Source organism: Anas platyrhynchos, chromosome 1 (genome assembly GCF_047663525.1).
Source record: "Anas platyrhynchos isolate ZD024472 breed Pekin duck chromosome 1, IASCAAS_PekinDuck_T2T, whole genome shotgun sequence".
In the NCBI taxonomy this organism is placed as follows: domain Eukaryota; kingdom Metazoa; phylum Chordata; class Aves; order Anseriformes; family Anatidae; genus Anas; species Anas platyrhynchos.
In genome coordinates, this window is record NC_092587.1 from 14,363,093 (window position 1) to 14,387,984 (window position 24,892).

Sequence of the window (24,892 nt, forward strand, 5' to 3'; positions counted from 1 at the left end):
AAGGTTTTACAATATTACATATTTCAAAAACCATTTATAGACTATTTAAGTGTAATTTTTTAAAAGCAACTTACTTGTCTGTTGTGTACTGGGTTTGATGTACTCGAAGGACTGGACTGTGACAAAGCTACACTGCTATTTTTTCCAATCTGAAAGACATTAATTGAGCAGCATTGAGAGCATTTGTCAGTGGAACGCAGATGCTGGTAATGGCCTTCCTCTTCCTGAATAAAGTGGCACTAATTGCTCTGCATTCGGAACACAGGTATTTTGCTAGTATAAAAAACCCAACAACTTCAGACAGAATTGTAATTACCTCTCAGAGCCTGTATTTTAAACAAACACATTTTAAAAGGCACATAAATACTATTACAGGTAGGAATATAACAGTAAGAAACGGCTTCTGGTGGAATTCAGGTTGTAAAACCCCACCTCTCTGGACTGGAGCACTCAGCTGTCACTGGACTCGCTTGGAGCAGCTCAGTCGGTGCACAGAGCACTCAGGGTCACTCCTGCCTTGCCCTGGGCACCCTGCCCACTGCTTGGGGTTCACCGGTTTAAAGCAACTGGCCAAGCACCACAGCATGCCCTAAGTTACTGTTTTTTTTGTTTTTTTTTTTCCCCATAGAGTCTCTTCATTTATCACTGCTTCATAAAGCAAATATTAACCAGTAGAATCAACCTCTGGAGGTTTAAATGTCCAATTGTATCAATTTACTGGGTCAGAGAATGTCTTTGGGAATGAGTACGCATTTAACAGTATGTGTACATTGATTTTAAAAGTACTTCTTTAAAACAGTGTGATATTCAATCTGTATGTCAATCCCAGAAAGGCTACAGCACTCTGTAAGAGCAGTCTGCCTTAGGTTTTCTGCAGTGCCCCATAAACACGTGGTAGATATTGCTACACAAAAGGGTAGAGCTGCTGGATCAAAGGAGCAACTCTCCAGGGGTTACAAGGCTGATAACAATGAACCAGGGCCCCCTGGTTACAAAATGGCAATGACTGGATCTGAACAGGATCCACATGGCCAGTGGACTTCAGGTAACATCAGCTCTAATCGGCGGATGGAGGAGCAGCAAGGCCCTGTCTTCTAAATGCAATGAGAAATGAAGCGGCGAGTTTCCTGCTGGGTATGTGGGACTCAGGCAATGGCTGGCAGGGCTTTCACCAGCATCAGCGTTTGCTCTTTCCCTTCTGCAACACCATTTCTTATTTTGCCATTTCATGTATGTACTGAGAAGCAGCCTTTGTATCCATATACGTATCTGCCCTTTCTCACAGAGACTCTCAGTTTTCTCTACTCATCCTATCCAGAAGAAATGTTTAACGTTTTTATTTACAGCCAGTCCCGAAGGCAGTTCCCATGGCACGCAAACATTAAAAGGGCAGGCCTCTGCCTACCCTGCTCCTTCTCAGCATGTTTTGCATGTCACAGCTGTTCTTCTCCAGGCAGCTCTGTGCTGGATCAGGCTTTTCTTCAATATGCAAATCTTGGACAAAGGCTCGCAGCCTTGTAAAATCTTTCCGAGCCATTCAGAACGCCGTGGCAAACCTGCAAACCTTTTTCCTCCATATCCACCACGGCAACATCCATGAAACTCTCGCACAACAAAATGCAAACACACCTCCTCCATCTTCTGAACGACAAAAACAGCCTCTGACTTGCTGGGATCCTGGAGTCACGAGAGGGAGCACCACGCACCTCTCAGCCTTTCCTTCATTCCGTGCTCCTCCGACTACTGGACTTACTGACTCCCTGCACAGCTCTGCGCCGAGCTGCCCCACCATCGTGTCTGAGCTCGGAGCTGGAAAGACAGTGCTCCGCAACAGGAGGGTGATGCAGACAGGCTCGGCAGCTACAACACTCAGTGTAAATAAAGAAAGATTGCCAATTGTGTTGGGTGTTTAGTGATGGGAACATTCTGAAAGCATTAGGGGTCAGGCCAGGAGTCAGATGATTTTTTCCTTTATCAGTACAGTGCAAAACCAAGCAGTCAACACTTCCAGTTACTGCCTGCCCAGGCCAGACTTGAATAAAAAAAAACAATCCAGACCCTATCACCAGTCATTTGAGCTTCTTCCTGTGTTCTTACTCTCTTAATTTGATTTGCCTTATTACAGCAGGGAATAAAGTAAGATTTTAAGTAATACTGTGTGGTTTTTTTTGTGTGTGTAATTTTTACTGTGACTGCATTTTAGAAAACAGCAAGTCAAAACAGCAGAGGTTAAAAGTGATTTCAAGTATTGTATTCTCTGGAGTTCTAATATTCACACGTAGAGGACATAATATTATGAGACACATGTACTTAAGCGGATACAAGTGTCATTTGTTTATAGCACAAATAATCAGTAGGAAGAATCCATTTTGTATAGCGCACAATTCAGAATCCTTCTCACAAAGTCACCAGCCATGAGCCAGGCATCTAAAACAAAATCAACTTCATTTTACCTCCTATATTTGATTGCTAGCGTAGCTCCAAAGACAGCAGCATGAGATAAAAGGGATGGCTTCTACATATATATATACACACACATATATACATCTGTAGGTGTATGTACACATCCATATGTAAAAACATTCTGTTTAAAAATCTGCATATCATCATACTCATTACATATATTTAACATTTCCTTAAGGGAAAGTGATTAGTGTGAATTACTCACACGTTAACATGTATTTGGAGAAGACCTCTGATTGATTCTTTCTGGTTTATTTGCATCCATTACTACGCAACATGCTGAAACACGTCACACACTGGAACAAGAATGTCCCACAGGAACAGATGCAATCACTAAGGGAATCAGAGTTTGAACCTGGGACCTCCTTGTAGCTCTTTATATTGCCTGTATCTGTAGGACATCTCCAGACCACAGCAGCTACAGATATGTTTATGTAAGGTGAGAAGTTGATACAATCCATTTCCTATTACCAGCAGTTGTACCAAACTAACAGTCTGTACTTTGTCTTCCCACTTGAGATACTTTATCCTGGGGCAATTCAATCTTTTTGACACCTTCATTCTGGCTGCTGTATTAGTTTTTCATGAACTACTCAAATGATCGGTTTGCTCATTCCCTTCTTACACGCCCATTTCTGTCTGCTATTACCTGTGGATTGCCTTGCCCAAGATGTTACCCTCTCCAGTTCCAAGTTCCACTTAATGTACAACATCTTTAGGAAATGAGTTTCACAGCAGTTCAGAAACAAACCAATCAAAAATTGTCCTAAGCTACCTCATCTGGTATTTCTCAGGTATTCTGTTCTCTCTGTCTCTGTCTTTCAGAAGCCAGGACCGAGCTTTATTTTCTGTGCACTGCACAGCATTGCACATAATAGCAAAATTAACCAGTACATCATTTTAAAGACAGTATTGGCAGCTTTTCCAGCAAAATTTAATTCACATCTACTTTCATCCTTTTATTTCACATCTACTTCAGCATCACTGAAAGAAAAGCCAAAGCTCTATTGTTAGCGACAATGAAGGCCGAGCTTGCATCCTTATCTGTTGCACTGACTTCACCATTCCGACCACGTGCGCACTAAAAAAAGGTAACTAAATGTCCATTAAAGGTCATCTGGTTAAGATCTTAATTTCTTAGTTCTCCCAGTTTCAAACAGGAAACAGCATCTGAGGTCACGCGTCTCAGATTTCCCCCACAGGAAAAGGTAGATGTAAGCATTTTGCATAAAACAAATGAGGTGACTCACATTGACATTAAAAGATGAATCAGCAACAAGGTTAGGAAAATGAAAAGCCAAAATGCTGACTCTTATCTTCCTGCTTTAAATGAGATATAATTTATTTCAGAGAGATAAGAATTAAGATCAGAAATTGGTTCCTAAAACTAATTTATCCATTCTGGACATTCAGTTTTACTTTAAAAATACAAATAGCTACTTTAGTAATTGAATAAAAATTCTGATTAAAATATTTTAAGTAAAAAACAAACAAACAAAACTTTCCCCCACCAGCATGTTTCTGTGATTGGTACAAACCAAATACAAATACAGTTCTGTATTAACCTAGAAAACACACTGTTCGATGGAAAACAATCTGAAGTGCACGTTTATTTTCTTTTTCATAATGCATGAAATATTGCAGGTAAGTCAAACATGACCGTCAAAAAAATAACTGGAAGAGTCCCTTACCTGTCGAGAGATGGAGCTGCTTGTAGGATCTGGCACCGCAGAAATAAGGTTGGCAGTGCTCTTTCTATGAACACTATTCATACCAGGCATTTTAGTGATTTTACAGGCTTTGCTACTAGAACTAGAGTTTTTACGTTTTTTTCCTTCTGATTTGTCGAAAGAAAGGGGTAAAGAAGACACTGCATTGTGTGCTCCCAGGGAGTGGTCCCCTGAGTGGTGCACAAGAGAAGATACAGACAGATTAGAAGAGTCAATACTGCTTACTACCATGCTCATGTGTTTCACTGAGTCTGTTGAACTACTTGATAATGAAGTCCGTCCTGAGGGCTCCGATTTGGCACTGAGTGGGCTTGTTCCGTTATTTGTATTGTGCACAGACATGCTGTTATAGGAAGATGTAGCCTGATAGGAGTTCAAAGTTGAACTGGGGTTCAGGACACAGTTCTTTTTGTGGGACCCTGAAAATGAAGACGAGGAAGATGTCTGCAAGGATAACGAGGATGATGATGACGACGATGACGACGACTGCGGCTTCTTCTTTTTGTTACTTGAAGACTCATCGCTACGAGATGACAGGTCTTTTACTTTTGAGGATTTGCTGGTTTTTGTTTTGGATGGCTTGTGGGATGGGGAAGGGATGACTGCTGGCACTGGTGACACAGCTGATGGCGCCTTAAAGGTTGAGTCCATGATACTTAGGCTCGCAGCCACATGAGGAAAAGCTGTAGTGTGTGACATAATGGAATTCGTATCTGATGTTGTCACAAAGGCTGCGTTTGATAACATGGCTGATGTCATTATGTAAGAAGAAGTGATTCTTGAACTGATAGGGGTTGAAGGAATATACACGGCGCTGGGGTTGCTGAAAGGCTGTAAGACTGATGCGGGAAAAGGAGTGGAGACGTGTGCTGCTGGAGAAGGCATGGGGCTGTCTGCCGCAGGAGGAATTTTCCTAAATAGAACAGAAAAGGAGATTTAGACACATTCAAAAAATGCCATCTGAACAATGCAGATGGGAAACAAGTCCTAGGAAGGAAAAGCTTATTGAAAAAGGCATTTTAGTTTTGATTCCTGTTCTACCAATCAGACACATCTTAATATTCACATTTCAAAATAAGTTCTACATTCTACAACAGCTTCAAAATGCTTTTACTTCTACTGTTTTTTCTTTTTAAACAAAAGATTCCGTTTTCAGGTTCTCTTATTAAGTTATGTGTGATTTAATACAAACAGCAAAACCCTACCACAAAGCATGTGTGTTTTAATATTGTAAGGATCCAGGAAAACTGGATTGTGAAGTGTATTTTCATCTGAAATTAATTTTCAAACGGGGCACATTAATTCTATGAAGGCAGAGGAGACCTGACAGAAGAAGATTAGATGTAGCTCGACAGGAGTTCGAAGTTGCACTAGGGCAAGGTAAAGAATTACGCAGCGTAACTTTCCGTACAAAATTCTGCCAGGGCACACGACTTCTAAACTGTGCAACTTTTCTGTTAAACCAGAATTGAGCTTCACTTCTGCAATGTAGCGATTATAGGTACGGTGTTACAATTAACCACTTTCTTGAAAATTTCATTTCCTTTTTTCTTTGCTTTACTAGAAAAAATTAAAAAAAATGCAAATAAAATTCCCGATGACAGTACCTATCAACATGCTAGATACTATGTTTCATTCACTGCCTGTGTTTTGCCTGAAACTCCAAGTTGTAGAACAGTTTCAAAATTAACCTGAACTCACAGGTCAGATTTGATGAGGGTAGTACATGGGTCAGTTTGGGGGGCATCTGAAATTTATTTATCACTGAGCATAAAGAGGAAAAGGAGCAATCAGGTCATTTGGCTCATCCCTTTCTCAATGCAGTACTATTCCCAACAGCTTATCCAGGAGCAGGTTAGACAGGATTAACTAGTTAAGTATTTAATTACAGCAATATTGAAAAATTGACAGATTATTAAACAATGCTTGATAAGCTTTATAACTAGCTGAGCACTATTCAAAGTATAAACTATAGTATCACCTGTGAAATTAGTGGAGTGTGTTCAACTTCCTCTCTATTCAGCCACTGATAGCACACCTTCTATTGCTTTATCCAGTCCAGTGTTAACAAAGAAACAGGCTTCCGTAATGGTGTCTTGGAAGATTATCATATGAGCTTTTCTCATTATTTGGACTAAAATTTAATTCTCAGTTTAATCCTGTTTTTATCATTAGAACCTACAGCTCACCATCATTCTGCCCTTGTTATCCTCACTACTGACACCTTTTCAATTTGCAGAGACTTAGTCCTGTCCTCAAAGAAGCATGATAAAGCAGCACAGGGTACTGTTTATAATAAAACACACCCTCTGCTGCTCTACCATAAACCAAATCCTAATTACTCGTGTTCTCACATAGTATTTTTCCTATGACAACTCTCAGACAGAACATCACTTATGGTACAAATACGTAAGAGATTACATACAGACTACGCAACCAGAAACGAGCAGGTCCTACTGCCTGTGACTTGCTATGTAACTCGGAACAAAGCTGCTTATCAGGTCTGTTCCTTGGTGTATTTTTAAAGAAGAGCCAATGATTTATACCCACCTTTGTAAAATACTTTGAGAACTAGGATAAAATGCACTCTGTGGATGTTGCTATTGTTCTCAAATATGGCCTTGCATCCCTTTTACCTTTTGTCTCAGCTGGATGAGCCACAGCTAGAGCTGAACTAGCATCAGCTATAAAATCACAGCTTTACACACACCCCTGCTTGGCAAAGACAGGAAAAGATCAGTCCAGAGGACTGAGGACAACAGAAGAATACAAAGAGATGAAGCACTGTGAGCTTCCTATGTTATACAGACAAGTAAGTATGGATATAATACATGAAAATATTAGAGATTGCACAAACAGCTGGAATTTGAGAAAACATTTACAATTGGATTTAGTGGGAGCAGGATAAGGCCTGTTTATTCCTTGTATCACAGCACTACAACAGAAATTATTTTAGGTCTTCATGAAAGGCGTGATACTAGCGACATTGCCTCACGTGCCTGAATGTCTTTTAACCTGGCAAATAAAGCCAATAGATAACGGGTTTTAATTTTCCTATTTATAGAAACCAAATTAGTTTTATTTGTGGAAGGTGACAGACACTAGTTAGCTGCCAAATTTGCAAAGCAGAAGAGAGGAACCCGTTGTAGATCAAGCATCACCTGTCTCTGAACAGAGATGACACTGGCCCTTTCATGGCAAACCCACCCACCTCCAAACTATGCCTCCCAGCGCTGTTATCACTGAGTTACCAGGTTAGTCAGATGAGCCAAGCTTTAGTGTTTCAAAAATATATGTAAATAAAAATCAAACCTTGTTTATCTAATGGCTGGCATCCAATGAATATAACACAGTCCTGATAATAAATAGTGACATGAAACACTGCACTTTAGTGTCATTATATTGGAAGAAGAATGCATGTTCCACAGCAGAATTTAAAAAAGTCGTACCTGCAGACCCCATGAGTCTTTCAAATATAGTTGTACATATTGTTTTAAAAAATGTTTTTTTTTTTTTTTTTTTGAAATGCAGTCTAGTTTAATGTTTTTACACAACCTAAGCTTATAGTGATGTGGCACAGAGGTGCTTCAATACTAAGTCATAAAGAGAAAATTAAAGACCTCAAAGCCAGGGAGTTTAAAGGGCACTATGGACTAAAAATTTCTATATTCCATCTTACATGTTAGCAAACAGGTACTGAATTCCTGATCACACAATCCGAGTCTCAGAGAGCAAAGTGTGAATGGTGATACAGTTGTGTGACACAAGTACAACGAGCTAGGCCAAGTCTAACCTGTGTTATAAAACTGCATGGTATCAAGATGCATCTCCAAACCCAGGAAACACTGAGCTTTAATGCACTTAAATGTTAACAGAACTAGTGAATTATTCCTCCCCAGATTTGGAGGGACTACAGAAAAGTCCTAAATCTGGGAGAAATCCACATCAGGATAGGAGATTGTTCTGCTGTGCTGCATATTCCTTAAAGAAGAAGAGAACATTTTTACTGGCATGGGCATATTACTGATGTGACTTAATGCAGAAGAAATTTTAAAAACAATCCCCAGTGGAGAGTTTAATTTTGTAATTGTACAGAGTTACAAACGTTGAACTACCCACCAAGTGTAAAACTCCCACTTACTTCCACATCTGTGAATTCAAGTGTTTTTCTACCATGGAGTTTAGTGCGAATCGAAAATGGTCCCATCTTCTGTCAAAGACGTAGTACCCTCTTCCCATTAAGCGACTACCATATGAACAAAACTGCAAGAAAAGGTATTTCAACGTTGTTCATAGAAAAGTATTTCTACAATATGAAAGAATGATCATTTTTACATAAAGTAATAACTTTGTAATTTATATCACGAATACCTTTAAAAAGGTATTTCTCACTATCTGCAGCATAAATATTATTTAGCATGATGTATGAAATTTGCGCCTAATTTTTCAGCTTAGTGTAAAGTATACTTCATACTCCACTAACAATTTAGTTTACTATCAGGTAAAGAACAGAGGAAGAATATAAATGCTAAGGAACTGATAAGGAAGTAATTCTGGCCAGTAATACAGGTGGTCTGACATTGGAAAGTTCTCCTTTGCTCCAAGGACCATAGACAATCCTATAGTTACCCCAGTGTTAATTTTATTCTGCGTATCATGTGGAAAACATATAAATGAAGTCTTTGCTAATTTTATTCCTTGGCTAGATCTTTATGAGAACCAACTACTCACAAGTTCAAGAGTTCTCCCCCTGTTTCTTAGTTTCTACAATGTAAACAAATTGCCACTGCAAATCTAATGACACAAGGTCGCACTTTACTACTTACAATAAAATTTGCCACTAGCATGGGAGAAAGACAAAAACAGCTGCCGGAGAACATTCTTCAGCCCCTGCCAGAGCTGATGGGGTATGCTGTGCTCTACTTTCCATTTTTAGACGAATGAAGCAATAGCTTCAATGTCCACGTACACTCTCACATAAATGATATTTAATTACTGCTTCATAGCAGACTACAAAGATCAACGAGCACTGTAATAGCACCTTGCTGCCACATGATTTTCAGAGCTATAACCAATTGCAAGGGAGTTTCGTAAGAACTATGACAACAAATTATCTGTTCAAGTCACATTTAAAACACTGCAGCTTTTCTCTGCAGTTTAGCAGAACTATACCTGATTTACAGACTATTGAGAAGAATATCTAAATCCAGAACTTACTTTCTCCTGCTTGTCCTGCAACCTACCAATGTTTGTCATATGCAACGAGCAGTCTTCTCCTCCTACCTTACCCCATTCCGACCACAGTTTTCTGCCAAATGTGTTTGTTCTCTTTAGAATGCAGGCTTCGCAATATGATTCCCTCATTCCTTACATTTTTACTGTAGTAAAAATCTTTTTCTCCCCTCTTTAACGACTTAAGAACAACAGCAAGGCATGCCAGGGAGAGACACATACCCCAAGAGGTCTGGGATGGTGTCCAGAAAAATGACAGTCTAATTTCTCAGATTCTTCAGCTCCATCTGCTTCTCCTTCATCACTGGACAATCTACTGGTTAGATCTCCTCCCATGGAAGGCAGTGGCAGTTCTGGTACGTACCCACTGTGGTTTGAAGAACTGTTGCTGTTTATGCTATTTGCAGATGATGGTCTAGAAGGAGAACAGACATTTACATCATCAGTGTTTGACAGCTCCAGAAACCCGCCTGCCAGAGAAACGCTTCCAAGTAAATTACACCTGGAATGACCATGTGAAGGACAGTAAAAGATAAAGAATACCTGACACTTGGCCTTGTCAGAAATATATTGGGGTTATCACCAGGTTACCACTAACAGAAGCACCTGCGTGTTGCCTGAAACTTTAAATTTGCCGTGAAGTTGAGTTTAAGATCTTGAGGGAGGCAAAGTGTATTAAATATGCAAACAAAACCAGATGTGTGAAATCTTCTTACACAACACTGTAACTCTGCTGCTTGATTAATCCCAAGTGTCCAGTTATGCTGAAATTAGCACACTAAATATAAACACGGGCGTTTAGCTTACTCCCTGCACAGCTAGTTTAGTAAGTGCAGTAAGTAGGAGAACCTCTTACATCATGGAGGATTTCTTTACCTCTGCCTAAAATCCAGGAAAACAAAGTGGGAAAGCGTGTACACCACAGGGCACAACATCTTCCCCTTCAAATTAACTTGGAAACAAACCAGATTTGAAGGTAGGTAGGTAGGGTGTGTGCCTGTGTGTGTAAAGGACTGGCAATTACAGTTTATACAACCAAGTGTATATCTACATATGTATTTGTATATATATGTGGAACTCTGAAGTTGGAAGAGATGTACACACTGAGCAAATTGAGAAGAACAGCAAGCTATCCAGCCAGCCTTCTTCAACCTAGTGAATTTATGCTATCAGCCACTAGACCTGCAGACAGGTGCTCTCTTCTGAACCAAGCAGGGGCTGCTTGACAACATCCATCAGCTAGAAACTGCTGCTGCAGTCACTGTTTTATGGAATTCATTGTGCGAGTGCTCTTTAGCCTTCGGGAAAAGCTGGCCAGGTCAAGCCAAGTCACTTTCAGTGAAACCAGACAACTTTGCCTCAGCAGAGCAGGCAGCACTCACATAACCCTTGCCAGCACCAGAGCAGCAGGCTTGCTGACTCCCAGCAGAGAGGTAGCAAGGATTTTCCCTGGCACAGCTGCTTGCAAAAACAGAAAAGATGACACAACAGAGCAGCTGTAGCAGAAACAGAAGTATACAAACACAATGCATGACTGCTGAAATCCTTCTCCTCGTGTACCACTACCTTTCTTTGCAGTTTCTTCAGCTGACTCTCACTGAATCACATCCCAGTTTTGTTTCCGAAACACCTACTAAAAAACTGTCTGCCTGTCCCTCTGCGCTCCTCTACATGTGAGGATGGCGTAGGTCACTCTTTTAACAGAGATTATGCTGAGTTCTCACCAGTTTACCTATGTGTATTCTTTCATTCACTCCAAGCCCTGTCAGACCCACCTCTGTCATTGTAGGAACAGAATTTCATCATGGCGTGATGAACACACAGAAAACATAGGAAATGTCTGTTTTTAAAACTCGAGATAGCAAATGTGACTAAAAATCACTTGGAAATACAGACTTTGTACAAAAGCCCCAAAATGGGCACCTAATCCTAACCAAGGCTTCTGCAAAGAACTGAAATATGAAACAAACGAAATACGAAATATGAAACAAAACCAAGAATCTTAGCTCCATCAATCCCAGCCAAAATGAGTATAAAAATAAAAACACACTCCAAAAACCAGCAGCCAACCAAAGCACTTGGGAAAGTTTGCCAGAGGGTAAGGAGAATTCAGTAGCTCCAATACCTCATGGCAGTTTTTCTAAAGGGACATTTTTGGAAGTTCACACTGTCTGTCTGAAGCCTGTCCTTGTCCTTTATATGAAAAAAATCTTTGAAATGAGGAAAGATGTGCTACAGGCAGTTTCAAATCTCAAGTTTTAAGAATTAGCTGCTTACACTGTCATATACGTGAAATCATACCTTTCTTTGAAAGACATTCTATTGATGTAATTGGTGAATTATTTGCAGAGAAAATTTCTATGTAAACATGCTGAATTTTGCCACCAGTACTCCAATATATATAATCATAGGATCATACAATATCCCGAGTTGGAAGGGACCCGTAAGGATTATCTAGTCCAACTCCTGGCACCACGCAGGTTTATCCAAAATTAAAATAAATCAATGTAAATATATTTTTATTTCCAAACATGTCAGAAACTGTCTTAATTATTACTGGCCATTTTATACAAAAAATGCTGCTAGTCCAAGGTTCAGAGCAGTGGATGGACACCACTCCTTACCCCATGCCCAATCAGACAACAGGCTACCGTGGACAGATTCAGGTTAATATAAATATACTCTATTTTTTACTGCTAAGAGAAATTCTTATAATTAATGTATGTTTTATCATGTAATAGCCCAAATACCGAATATTTACAACATAACCTGTATAACAGACTAGTACATTTCTAACAGCAACTTCAGAATGCAACACTTCACACTGGAGAACTGCTTACCTCGGAAGTACAGAATTTGGTGGTCTAGATTTTGCAGGAGATGTTACTTTAGATTCTTGCCCAGAGTTCACTGAGGATCCTGACAGAGAGTCTTGTGCTGGTGTGGGCTGGCTCTGATAGCTTTCCCTTGCAGACGGTGGATGCTCTTTGTCTTTTGCGACTTCTTTTTCCCTGGATCGAGCTTTGTGTTCAGCTAGAAGGATGTCAAACTGTTTTTTACGGCCTGGAACTGCTCGTCGATGATTAAGTGAATGAGTCTAAAAATAGGGTGGTTAAAAAGCATTTGTGTGTGCATGACATTGTTTATGAGTCCTCTATACTTCCGATACACCACAACTCTCTACAAGATAAAAATCTACTTCAAACAACTTTAGCCACAGTTATGGAAATAAAGCTGTTATTCCACATTATCTTTGATAAATTATGAAGCAATTCTTAAGAAATGCCACATCGAGGCTAAAACTATTTCTGCAACAATCTTCATAATAGACTCTATTGACTTCCCCTTTCCAGCACAGAAAGCATAATTCCAATAATTGTAAAATATTAAGAAGTAACGTCACCACAGCTCTTAACTTACAATGAAAAACTGATTTCATTGGATTGAAAAATGGGAATACATTTTTAAGCAAATGTAATTGATTGTCTCTACCAACAGGCAGCACATACACATACAAACGTTCATTATCAACATCTTACTTTGTTGCTACTTTTTAACATGAGGCTTATTATTACCAGAAGTCAGCCTCCGTGTAATTTATCATATGAAAATCACGTTATATTTTCACTAAAAAGTGACTATACTTCAACATTTTTGCATACATGAGCTAAAAAGGGAGTATTTAAAATAACTCTAGAGCTCCTACATGAAACATTAATGCTTTTTTCAGAACGAGATGACAAGGAAAGAAAAACAAACATCTTTCTAGAAACATCAGTGGAATAATGCAGATGCTCTGATTCAAAGAAACAGAATTACTCAAAAGAATTACCTGAAAACAGCGTCTGAATACCATACCCATTGTCTGTAAGACAGGAGCAGGTATGACCTCTCAGACTACTGTGGTAGGATTTAAACTATAACAAAGCATCTGATATTTTATCTTCTAAGAAAAATACCTTGCAGGTGAGCGATCTTGTGCAAGGTTTCTTTGTTTCAGGATCCAGTACTCCACAGTGTTTATTTGGGTCAAATTCTCTTTCTGTTTGATGAGGGTGGAGGAAAAAAGGAGAAAAAAGCAGATTATTTGAGGAATTTTAACCAGAGCAACCATATTTGCAGGATTTCAATCACAGACTTCACAGGAGTAAGTCTGCTTACAAAGCTGTACTCAACAGAGTGGTCTAAACGCGGGACCAAGCCAAAAAGTGGTGAGTTCAGTTCCCTCTCTAACACTGGCTGCCTGTGAGGCCTCGAAATGCAGCACTTGCAAATCTAGCCTTTGAGATTGACTCCGACACACACTTCAGACACACACAGACTAAATACTGTAAGTGCTTTATACATTACTTTGACAAACTCAGAAACCCTGAAAAACAACCAGTGGTGCCTAAAATGTAAACACGAGATTACTGGTGACATTTTAAAAACAAAATTTATCTAAATCTGTCTCATTTTCAGGAAGTGTTAAAAAAAAAAAAAAAAAAAAAAGCACATGTTAGTTCTTATTTCCCTAAGTCAATGGCGGCATGGAGCTTAAAGTTTGCAGCGATTATGAAAAAAAGTCTCATTTGAGTTCTACTGATGATTAACATTAGGCGTGCATTTAATATTTAATGTGCTATATTTGCATATTTCATTGTCATTAATATTTTAGTATTTATATACCACAGATATAGTCACCTCCTTTAAGTTATATTAATATAGTTTTATGTTTTGCACTACAGAGCTGTAACAAATCTACAGACATAGAATTTTTATTTGATGCCACCAAAAAACCTACCGTTATCTTTATATTCCTAGACACGGTGTGTTTTAATTGGCAGGCTGGTTTGCTTTTGTTTGATACTGGGATATAAACTATTTGTCAAAATCATTTTTAAATCTACAGCTGTGTTATATTCAGATAAAAATAAATATCCTATGCTTAAATGCAAGAATTAATCCGAGTACTTAAATGTTCCTTATAAATAAACAGAGTCAGAGCTAAGATGAAGACAGCAATTCCCAGCTATGCTATAATGCTAGGACACCATACAGCAAGTGGAACAGCTAGAAGAAGAAATTTGAGGCCAAGTAGCCTACAAGAGATAATTCTTGCCTTCCAATAGCAAAATTACTAGCAGTTATATGTATTCTAATATATATGGACTTACAAATGATAAAGCAAACATCAAATAAAAAGTTATGTTATTGGCCTACTAGCAGAGAGATACCAAAAACTGAGCTTGAAAAACATAGCTAGTGCTATTTTTTTTTGGTGAAACCTAAAAAAATGGTCTGAAATCTGTCACACGCAGTTGTAGTTTCTGTGGCTTCTACAGGTCAATAGAAAGAGTAAAGTGGTCTGTGTATGACTAAATATGATAAACATTTTTCCTACTTAATGGATGAAAATGCATGTTCAGGTTGAAGGAGTTAATTACTCCTGATTTTCAAGTGTATGAATTCTTATCTGAATCACCTGCCAAAACCCCAGAAAGCAGATAAAAACCCTAAACAAACTATATGGATTTATAAACGTGCCTTCTAATGAAAAATCAGTCCTGAAGGCAGTGGCAGGGCTGTGCAATGTATTCTGGAAGACACAAAATTGGGCTGTTTTGGACCAACATGGAAACATACTGCAAAAATCAAGCGTTTTGGGAACAGCCAGACTGCAATTTGTGTCCTGGCCAAGCAAGACTTTTGGGATTGATTGTAGGAAAGACAGCTTTCAGGAAACCATACAGAGCTAAAAGCTCTGTAATGAACTACAAGCACAAGAAGTGGAAGCCTCTGCCACCTACTGATCAGCAAAATAACATGCTTGCTCTGAGGAACACCAAGTATTAAACAAACAGGAAACCACTTCTGACTGAAGTTTATGTGGCTGCTCCTGAGGAGTCATGAACATGAAACCTAGCTACAGATACGTCTGCTTTGGGCAACGCTGTAAATGAAGATTTTCACCTTCTTGTCTTGTTTAAATACAGCTTCTGACTACTTTTGTATTAGGAATTCTGTAGATTCCTGTGCACATGCCCAGCTTGAGGAAGCTGTTTCTCCAGAATGGATTTCACTTCCTAGGTTTTGGTGGCCAGAGCAATGAGCATTGTAGCTTCACCTACAGAAGGAAGGTCACGCTCCTGTTTGAAACACCACAGATATTCTTAAATAAAGCTTAAACCGGGCATCTGTGTTTTTTAGTTTTACCCCAAAGAGAACAAGAACTAAGGAAAATTTAAATATGTGGGGTTGTTTTTTCCCAGTTTGCTACCAGGGAACACTGATGCACTTGTGCTGGGCAGCTACAGACTGTCTTTTGTGGGTCCACGAGCTGACTCCCCTTGCTCACCAATAGTGCTCCTGAAAAGAGGGCAGGTTCATTCATCACCCAAACAAGCACCAGCTCTCAGCAAAGTAAAAAAAACCAAACCAAAACAAAACACAAACACAAAACAAAAAAACACCAACCAAGCAAAAATAGACCTTCAGCCACAGGAAGGGAAATGGTATGAGAGAAAGTGGAGGTTGCTAAAAAGGAAGGAAAACAGATGTAAACCAGCCAGACCTATAAAGAGTCTTCAAAAATTAACAGCTGCACCCCTGCATGGCAGAGGACAGGGAAACCTAAATCCCCAGGCAGCTTCTCCTTTTAGTGTGAAAAGAATATAATTTATGGTATAACTAAAACGATCATATTCTTGACCTTCCAAACTCTTTTTCTCAGGCTTTGTGCCCTTCAGTGTAGCAGGACCATCAGAGTGACACACAACCTACGGACAATTAATTTACAGGGCTCACAGAACTTTTGTTCTTTGCATCATCACTGATTTATTGCCTTGCTGCACGAACGCATGGGGCAGCACAAGCAAGATTTAATGGATTTAAAATCTTATAATGATAAAGAAACTTTACTACAAGTATCAGTTTTGCGCATTGGTTAGCCATCTAAAAGTAAACCAATGCCTATCAGAGTGCTCAGATAGTCCTGTGCAGAGCCCCAGCCTATTTGGAAATTTCCACCACTGGAACTTTCCCTATCCTGGAAGAAATCATGAGGGACAGCTTAGAGACAGAATAATGATGGAGTCACCTCCACACACGACAAGGAAGCTAAAGGAATGATACAAAAATGATTCTCCTTTATGAGCATATTTCAGCAAGCACTTGTACAAAAAAGGTACAAGTATCTCCTACAGTGCTGCAGCAGTACATGGTGACATGAAGAAAATAAGTATCAATTTCAACTACCCAAGTAAGAATCGATCTGAATCGATCGGCTAAATTAAGCTCATAGAGCATTAAATGAAATAATGGTTTAAAATAAACAACAAATTGGATCTTAGCAAGTAAAGAGTAAGTTATAAAAGCCGAACCAGCCACTTTTGCCTTTTTTTTAATGCTATCATGAACAAGTGCTCCATTTTCTTACTTGCCACCTTTAACTAGTTAAGAAAGCAATCAGTGTGCTGAATCCTTGAAGGCGATGGCATTCTTCCATACCACACACAGCCCTAGCAAACACCTCTCACTGGTCTGGAATCAAGCCATGGATGCAGTACCAAAGAGCTAACTGCCAACTTGGAGAAAATGGAAAAAATAAAACTGATATTCTGTCAAAAATAGGACACACTCATTAACTGGAAATGAAAGCATTTTTCTTGTACACTTCCACTTGATTCAGAGCTTGTGCACATTTGGAAATTGTATGAACCAACTCTGTCAAGCAGACGATCTAATGCGGATCGTGCTGCCATTAGCAGAATTAGCCTTTCAGTACACACAGGGAGTTGCTGCCCAAATCACAAAGCACTGCCAGCAGATGAATAGACCCTGCACAGCTTCTAAAGCAGTCAAATTGAATCAGTTGCTTTTGCTTTAAATGGTATATCCCCCAAAACACTTTATTTCCCCCCTTTTATTCGAAACAAAAATATGCTTTTGGCTTTAGAGGACAAATTACCTACACGCTGCCCAACAGCTGGCATGGGTTGCCTCTGGGGAGCTCTGTGGAAAAAAAAAATCTTCCTCCAGCAGATGGCAACCTCCCGACCTGCCCCCCTGTGCTGTTCTGTGCTTGACTGGTAAATTTGCACAGGGATCTCCTCAGTGCCGTACTGCCTAAGGCCAGCCAGAGCATTTCCATTTTTGATGCCAGTCCCTCAGCCTCACTGCCCTTTCTTCCTCAAAAAGATCAAGATCCCCGCGCTACCATCTTCTTACTTCACTCACACGTGAGTCGCAGAGGTAGAAGCGGAGGAGGAAAATTATGACATTTAGGATTCCCCCAGCACTGCCCGTACATTCCTGGAATTTTCCAGTGTTCACTATCAAGAAAAATGACTGTTAAATAAAGTTACGACCTGGCGGATAATGCAATGTCCTAAACCTCAGCTGCTCAACGTGGTCATGACCATAGGATAGTCACTCAAGCCAGGCATATTATCTTTTGCTGTAGACAAACTGGTATTATATAATCGATTGAAGAAGCTTTCTGCCTTTCTGTTTTAATGAGTTTTCTTCCTTAAAATTTTACATTTGACTTGTTGGCCAATTGAAAAAAATACATTAAGACACTCCACGTTTAAGCTAAATGGAACATGCATTTTGAAAATAGTTTGTTTACACGTGCTAGGAGTTTGAAAGCTTTCTTTTTCATATATGTAAACAAGCATCTTACAGCAGAAAAATCAAAACAAAACCAGGCTACAGCAGTTTATTAGTACCTTATTTCTGAGCCACAGAAAGATAAATGAAGTAAGATGGACTACATCAAAAAGCAAACCATGACACTACTCACCTGAAAGTCTTTTGTAAGGCTTGTTACTGCTTTTAGTGCCATTTTGGTGTTTCTTGTCTATTGAAGGAGCTATAATTCCTTTGCCGTTCAGAATCTTTTCTGGTGACGGCGGCACTGATTTAGACGTCAAACCAGATTTGACCAAGGTTGGAGCAGGTATGGTGGATGAAGAGGCTGAGGAGGAGGTGATGGTGGTAGTGGTTGCAGAATTCATTTTAACGTTGGCACCATCTGCCTTCACTAGATTAGGAATTTTCTCTAGACTGACTACTGGAACAGGAACACTGCAAAACCAAGAAAAATCTTCAAGTTGCATTTTCTGTATCACAGATTCACAGTTCATTAACTCCCTTCCACAGATAAAAAGATTTTGTTGCAAGTAAAACATCTTCAGACCAAAATGGAAAACTTACTACAGTTATTGGCTACTTTTGTTCAATCAAATCTTTACAAAACCAGCCATCTGTAGAGCCTGGTAATGTAAAGAATTATGCAAATAAAGCTTTTCATTTTTAAATATACATTTCCTTACTATTCATAAACAAAATGATTCCTCAGTGCCTAGCAAAACACGTCCCCTTACATCCATGGTCTCATGCCATTAACCCCAACATGTATCAGGTGTGTATATGCCATGCTAAACTCACCATGACAGAGAAGGAGTGTGCTAACAATATTTGCAGTTTAAACAAACACAAAAAGAATTCATTTGCTTGAAAGTGTGTAAATGACATATAAATTCTGGGAACAAGGAGAAAAGAGATTTTGAGTATAGCAGTCTTAACAGCGATCCCTTTAAAAGTATCACCATACTTGATGAATTGAGCACTGTTTTTAATAAAATCTTGTGAATGTATGAATGGAAATCCCCACTACAATTATTACCTTGATTGGCCCTTTTCAGAATAAGCTTTGCAGTAACTAACTTCACCTAACTTAACTACTGCAACAGCATTATCTGTGATGCTAACAGAAGTTACATTCTCAATTTGGTAGCAAAAAAGATTAATGCGAGTCATTTTTAAATCCAAAATTATAACAATATTTCTGAGTCATATCTGCACGAGGAAATATTCAACAATAGTCGCTGCTTTCAATCTTCCAAGCAACCCCCAAACTGGATGTGTTAGCCTACCAATTAAAATTCTAATTACCCGTCCTTACTGAAACAAACCCAGAAAGAAAACATTAATTTAAAAATACATATTTAATTTAAAAGCTTAAATGCTCAGAGCTTTAAGCCACGGTTTCTCTAGAGGCTGCAAGTGGAGTTTCTTGCCAAAGTACGCGCTGCTGTCAGTGCCCCAAGACAGGCAGCAGTTGCCTGTCTGTACATCACTGAACCCTTTCGGGTTTCTTGCCATTCATAAATTCCACATAATTCCAGTCTTTTGTGTCTGAAAAACGTCACCTTGCTATGTGAGGAATGGTTAGCAGGTAGGAAGTTGCTACGATCATAAAGAGATGGCTTTGGCAGGACATCCTCCATGGGACGCCCTACAGAAGCACTGGAAGCAGGGGCCAAAATCACTCAAGTCCTGACCTTTGTGGGATCCTACAAAACCTGTTTCCTGTTGGCTGCTGAAGATGCTAATCAGGAAGTGCAGCGTATGTGGCTGGAGTGGACTCTCCTAGAGCGTAAAGTTGTTTAGTTTTAGTCTAAGGATATTTTAATAAAGAAAAATGTATCAACAAACAACAGGTATATAAAATAAAAATTAAGATGCAGGCACCAAGACACGTCCTGCAGCTGGAATTAACTTACATAAAACTTCCTTATCCTGTGGTATCATAAACATGCAAGTCAGGTGGTCAGAATACAGAACCAACTACAGTGAGATGCACAGTGCTGGCCAGTACGGAAAACAACTCAACTTACTCATAAAACCAGAATTGCATAAGTACTTCAATAAAAAAGCAATCATGAAGCTATGATAAGAGGACTTGATCCTCTGGTAACTTTTTTAACCTGCTCTGAATTTACTAAGTTAAATGACAGATATAAATTATAACATCTTAGGGTGAGGATTTATTTATTTTGCTTTTAAGCTGCTGACAATTAAATTTGCTGAAAATAGGAGAATTTCTTTATTCTAGATCAAGTAGTTTTACTATATAGAAACTATACATGTATATACACACACACATATATATTAGAGCAGAACAAATGTTCATGCCATTTATAAAGTTTGTCTTAATTCAAAGTACTGATGACACAGTGATAGAGTCTAGTATCTTCTCTGTTCTTGTAGCTAAATGTGGGTAATTTAGAAAAAGTTTATCTGCTTTGCGGTGTGCAGAACCCTAAGTCCTAGAGTACGTGTGGGTGCTCACTGTGAAAATGAACAAAACCAAAGGGAGGCTTTGGGTTTTGCTTCATTTTTTTTCCAGACCAACAAGTCAACCTTGAGAATAGGTGTAATTATTTGTTACGCATTTCACTGCAATGTTGATGAAAATAAAAACATTCTCGTGTTTTAAGATGGCCATTCTATATGACTCCTGGTAGTCTACCATAAGTTTTTGGAGATTTTAGAAATTACAAATGATCACTTCCTCTTAATGTCAGTGGGAACTACACTCAACATTAAGGAACTCTAATTTCATGTCAGCATAACAAATAAAGATGAATTGATAGCTGAACTGCAATCTGGAAGCTGCACAGGACCAACAACCGTGATTAACTGCTAAGGACTAAAAAGCTAAATAAATCAAACGCCCATATTTGTACTTGATGCTTCAAGAGAGTTCTTTGTCCAAACCATTTTTTGATTGAAAATTAAGGATTTATTCAAAAAGTTCATTAGATTTTAAAAAATCTCCATAATCTATTTACTACATTTAAAAAACAATTTTCTGCACAAAGAGTCTACTCAAATTTAGTACAGATAATGGCTGAAAGCAGACATGCAACAAACACAAAAAGAGAGGAAGGGCACATGGCAATCAGTGAAAATGAGAGAAGTGGGGGTACAGAAGATCACCACAGATATGTGGAGAAAAATTTGTATTCATTAAAGACAGGTTGTTCTCCTCCTCTTTTTTTACAAAGGAAACTAACAATAATAGCAGTATTTACCTAATGGTCAGTAAAATATTTATTAGCACGCAAAATAGCAAAAATGTTCAGTATTTTTTCTATACTAAGAATGAAGCAGGATAATGCACCTCGATCACAAAAAGATGGTTTTTGATTCCTTCAGTAACTGCAAAATGCTAGCTGAAAAATCAGAAATATTTTTTTTTAAATAAGCAAAGCTGGACAACATGGCCATGAGTTCCAACAGAGCTGAAGAGATATCTGATGTCTGCACATTAATTTCTAACTGCATCTTGGAATATCTGGCAACTTAGAGAAGACAGCCTAGTGCTGATGTTGTATTCACACCAAAAACCCACACTGGAAGGTCTTGGAAAGAATAATGGAAAAGCTAACAATAACAAGCTGATAAACAATTTGTTCATATGGTTGTACTGAAAAGCAAAAGAAATCTGTTTTCACTTTCTGGTGAGGTTACCAGTTAAGCTGACAAAGATAACTGTGAAAATTCCAACTTTTGGAATGCATTATAAAATAAAAACACTTTAAAAGCACATGTTAAACAAACAAAAATCAAAAAATAGTTTTCAGAGATTCCAATGAGGGTGTTGCTAGTGGGACTTCTTAGCCATCATAACCCAGTCTGACACGATTGAAAACTTCACTGGCATTTAGAAACAAACACTAGATTCCTGTCAGTGGCATTTGCTGATGGAATTAGGATTGAGGGAAACCGTGACAGACAAAGGAAGTTATAAAAATTAGCATGGGATGTTTGGTGAAATGCATTCATTCAAAAATAGAATCAAATGTAAAGTTATACACGAAGAAAGGAGCTATTCAGTGTACAGTAAAATATGGGGAGAAAACATACTGGAAATAAGGACAAAAATATTTAGTGGTCAGTGGATAAACAATATGAGCTTTTCTTGTATTGTTGTGCTGACATTAAAAGAAAAGGATATAGCAAACAAGATTAAGGAGCAGATTTACTTTTCTCATCTCCTCGGTTATACTGGTACGTCTCCCAGTTTTGCTGACCAGTGTTCAATACTGATGTTGATGAATTAGAAAGGAACCAGAGAAGCCTATGAATATATCTGAGGGCTACAGAAAGTGCTTTATCATCACAGGCTTCAAAACCTCATTCTCTTTTTTAGATAAGGTAACTGATTTCCCTGTTTTCTCATGTTCTTAAATAGACAGTAAATAGTAACTCCTTCAGTGGAGCCTGTGACAAACTCCTGAAACAAGACTGTATTTCCCTCCTCAGTAACTTGTGATAATTTCTTTCAGTTCCAAGTCATTACTTGTCAAGTCATTCCCAAGCAAGAAAAATAGTTATAGTATGTCACAATACTGGTACTCCTATCTCCTTATTACCTACACTTCCTTTTCTTCAGGCTTTATTAAATAATTTTCCCTTGCTATCATGTAATTTTGCTGTGGTTTTTTTTTGGTCATTCATAGCTATATTAATTCTAAAGTCTTAGCTACCTGTTCAACTCTTTTTTTAATTTGTTTTTTAATTCTTAGGAAATAAAATTCAAAAACATTTACAAATGTAAAACACTTCCATTTTTTATTTCTGGGATTGCCTCTAGGTGTAAGAAAGTATTTTTGATGCAGTGATTAGAATATATGGCTCAAGTTAACTCTTTCGAATTTTGTTCACAATTCCATGTTGCATTAGAATTTCTTGACAAGCTTCACTTCCTCATCTTTTCTGCATACAAAGGCATTTCCTAATCACAAAGAAATAAAGACTAAAAGATGGTTAAAAGATTCCTGTAAGTGACATTACAAACCGTAAATGGTTACCCACAGGTATACCTTGTTTGTGATCTTACTACAAAAAGACCATAAATTCCCTACATGTTGATGAAAACTACAAAATTTCTGTTTCATTTCCTTTATTTTCAGAATTTCTGGCAGGCAGCAGCTAATCCTCACGGAGGGAGGTCAAGAAGACATGCTTCAGCTGGGATCGCTGGCTTTAACACTTCACCCTGGTCTTACACTGCCTCAGGAGCATGGTGCAGGGAAATGAACATCCCACAGCATCAGGGCAGTGCTGGGAAGGTGAAGTGGTGTCCTTCAGGCATCCAGGGAGGAGCCAGGAGCTCCAGGCCCCTGCAGTGGGGCCCATGCACCCCAGAGCTGCAGTTCCTCCGAGGAGAGGGGAGCAAACTGTGTCGTGAGACGAGGAGGGATGACCAGAGACAGGATCAGCTCAAGTGGAGAGATGAGTCAACTGTTGCCTCCTTGGCACCAGAACACTTTTTACAAATGGTATCTGGGCTGTTTTTATGGATCACCATCTCATGTTCATTATTATTGTTATCACTAACAATTAACTTATTTGTTGCCTTTTTCTATTTTCTACCTGTTTGCTGTGTCTCCTACAACCTCAACTGCAAGCTCCAGAAAACCCTGGTTCACGTTTATCTTGCGCACAGTGCAGTCGTGCTCCAGCAACCGCTCCGGTCTCTGCGCACTGCTGTATTAATAGCAACGATGCTAGAGAGAGACAGGAAAAAAATCAGAGCCGAGAGGTATTTCTGGATGATGTATTCACAGTAATCTCTCACATTCCAGCTACAAGAAGGCAAGGATTAAAACAGCAGAGACAAAAATGCAACAATTGCAGCTCTCTTTCACCTGAGCATTCTGATCACGCCTTCTAAAGCATTAGCTGAGGAGTCCTCTGAACTGCTGCAGCACGTCTCAGGACATGGATGTGAAGAAAACGAGCTGCTGGGTCAATGCTTAAGATGATGACTCAAGCAAATCAATAGTGAATTAACAGAAGAGCTGGGTCTACATGCAGGCAGGCATGCCAACAGAGATCTACTGGGCCATGCTGTCGCAGAGGCCATTTCTGAAACACTGCTATAAATATAGCATCTAAAAATTAAAAGAGAGACTGAAAAAAATGTGAAGGAATCAGCTAAGTGCAACAAAGGTTATTCCAGGTCTGGAAAGCACTCATTACAAGTGATACAGCTCCTGAGTGAAGCTAACCTATGTATTTGTGGTGTCTCAATTACTGCAATGTAACGGACAAAAGCACTGAATAACTGGAAGCTTCACAGGATGATAAGCTGTAATGCATGGATACATGATGAATTCGGTGCGTATTTTTTGAGACAAATTTGTGCCAATTCAGTATGTCTTTCTAAAAGATAAGTGGGTGAAGTTCTATGCCTTGTACAGATCGGTGAATGGAAAATATAATCTTATCTTAAAAAAGAATTACAGAATTATGAGTAATTTCTCCTTTAAAAAATCAGATCTGCTGAATAATTCCTAGAATTCTAAATAAAAATGACAATCCACTAATGGAACAGGAACAAACTCTTTGTTAACAGCTCACTATAAATTGTGATGATTATCGGACTGATTTTATTCTCTAAGAAATCATGTAATCTATGGCACTTGTCACTAAACTCTGAAAGACAAGTTTACCGATCCCCAATTCGGACCGTCAGTGATCTGTTGTGCGATGATTACAGTATCTTTAACCAGTAGATGCCTCATTTTCCCCTGGTAAACAGAACCACAGTGTTATCTCCTTGAAGAGCTGCAAGAATTTGGTAATTCACAAAGTAGAACTACTGACATATTCATTGCTAAATAATT

The 24,892-nt window shown here is 38.8% G+C and overlaps 1 protein-coding gene across 9 annotated transcripts in view; it reads right to left on the reverse strand.

The window, feature by feature from the left end:
* Positions 1–24,892, reverse strand: part of ATXN7L1 (ataxin 7 like 1) — a 114,526-nt gene that overhangs the window by 6,087 nt on the left and 83,547 nt on the right. For all 9 annotated transcript variants that reach the window (XM_038179339.2, XM_038179308.2, XM_038179319.2 and 6 more), the window contains 7 exons: positions 18,211–18,494; positions 13,385–13,467; positions 12,266–12,522; positions 9,648–9,840; positions 8,335–8,456; positions 4,155–5,106; positions 75–149 (listed from right to left, as the gene is read on the reverse strand). In XM_038179339.2, coding sequence (XP_038035267.2) covers positions 75–149; positions 4,155–5,106; positions 8,335–8,456; positions 9,648–9,840; positions 12,266–12,522; positions 13,385–13,467; positions 18,211–18,494 — 1,966 coding nt within the window. The remainder of the gene's footprint in view (positions 1–74; positions 150–4,154; positions 5,107–8,334; positions 8,457–9,647; positions 9,841–12,265; positions 12,523–13,384; positions 13,468–18,210; positions 18,495–24,892) is intronic.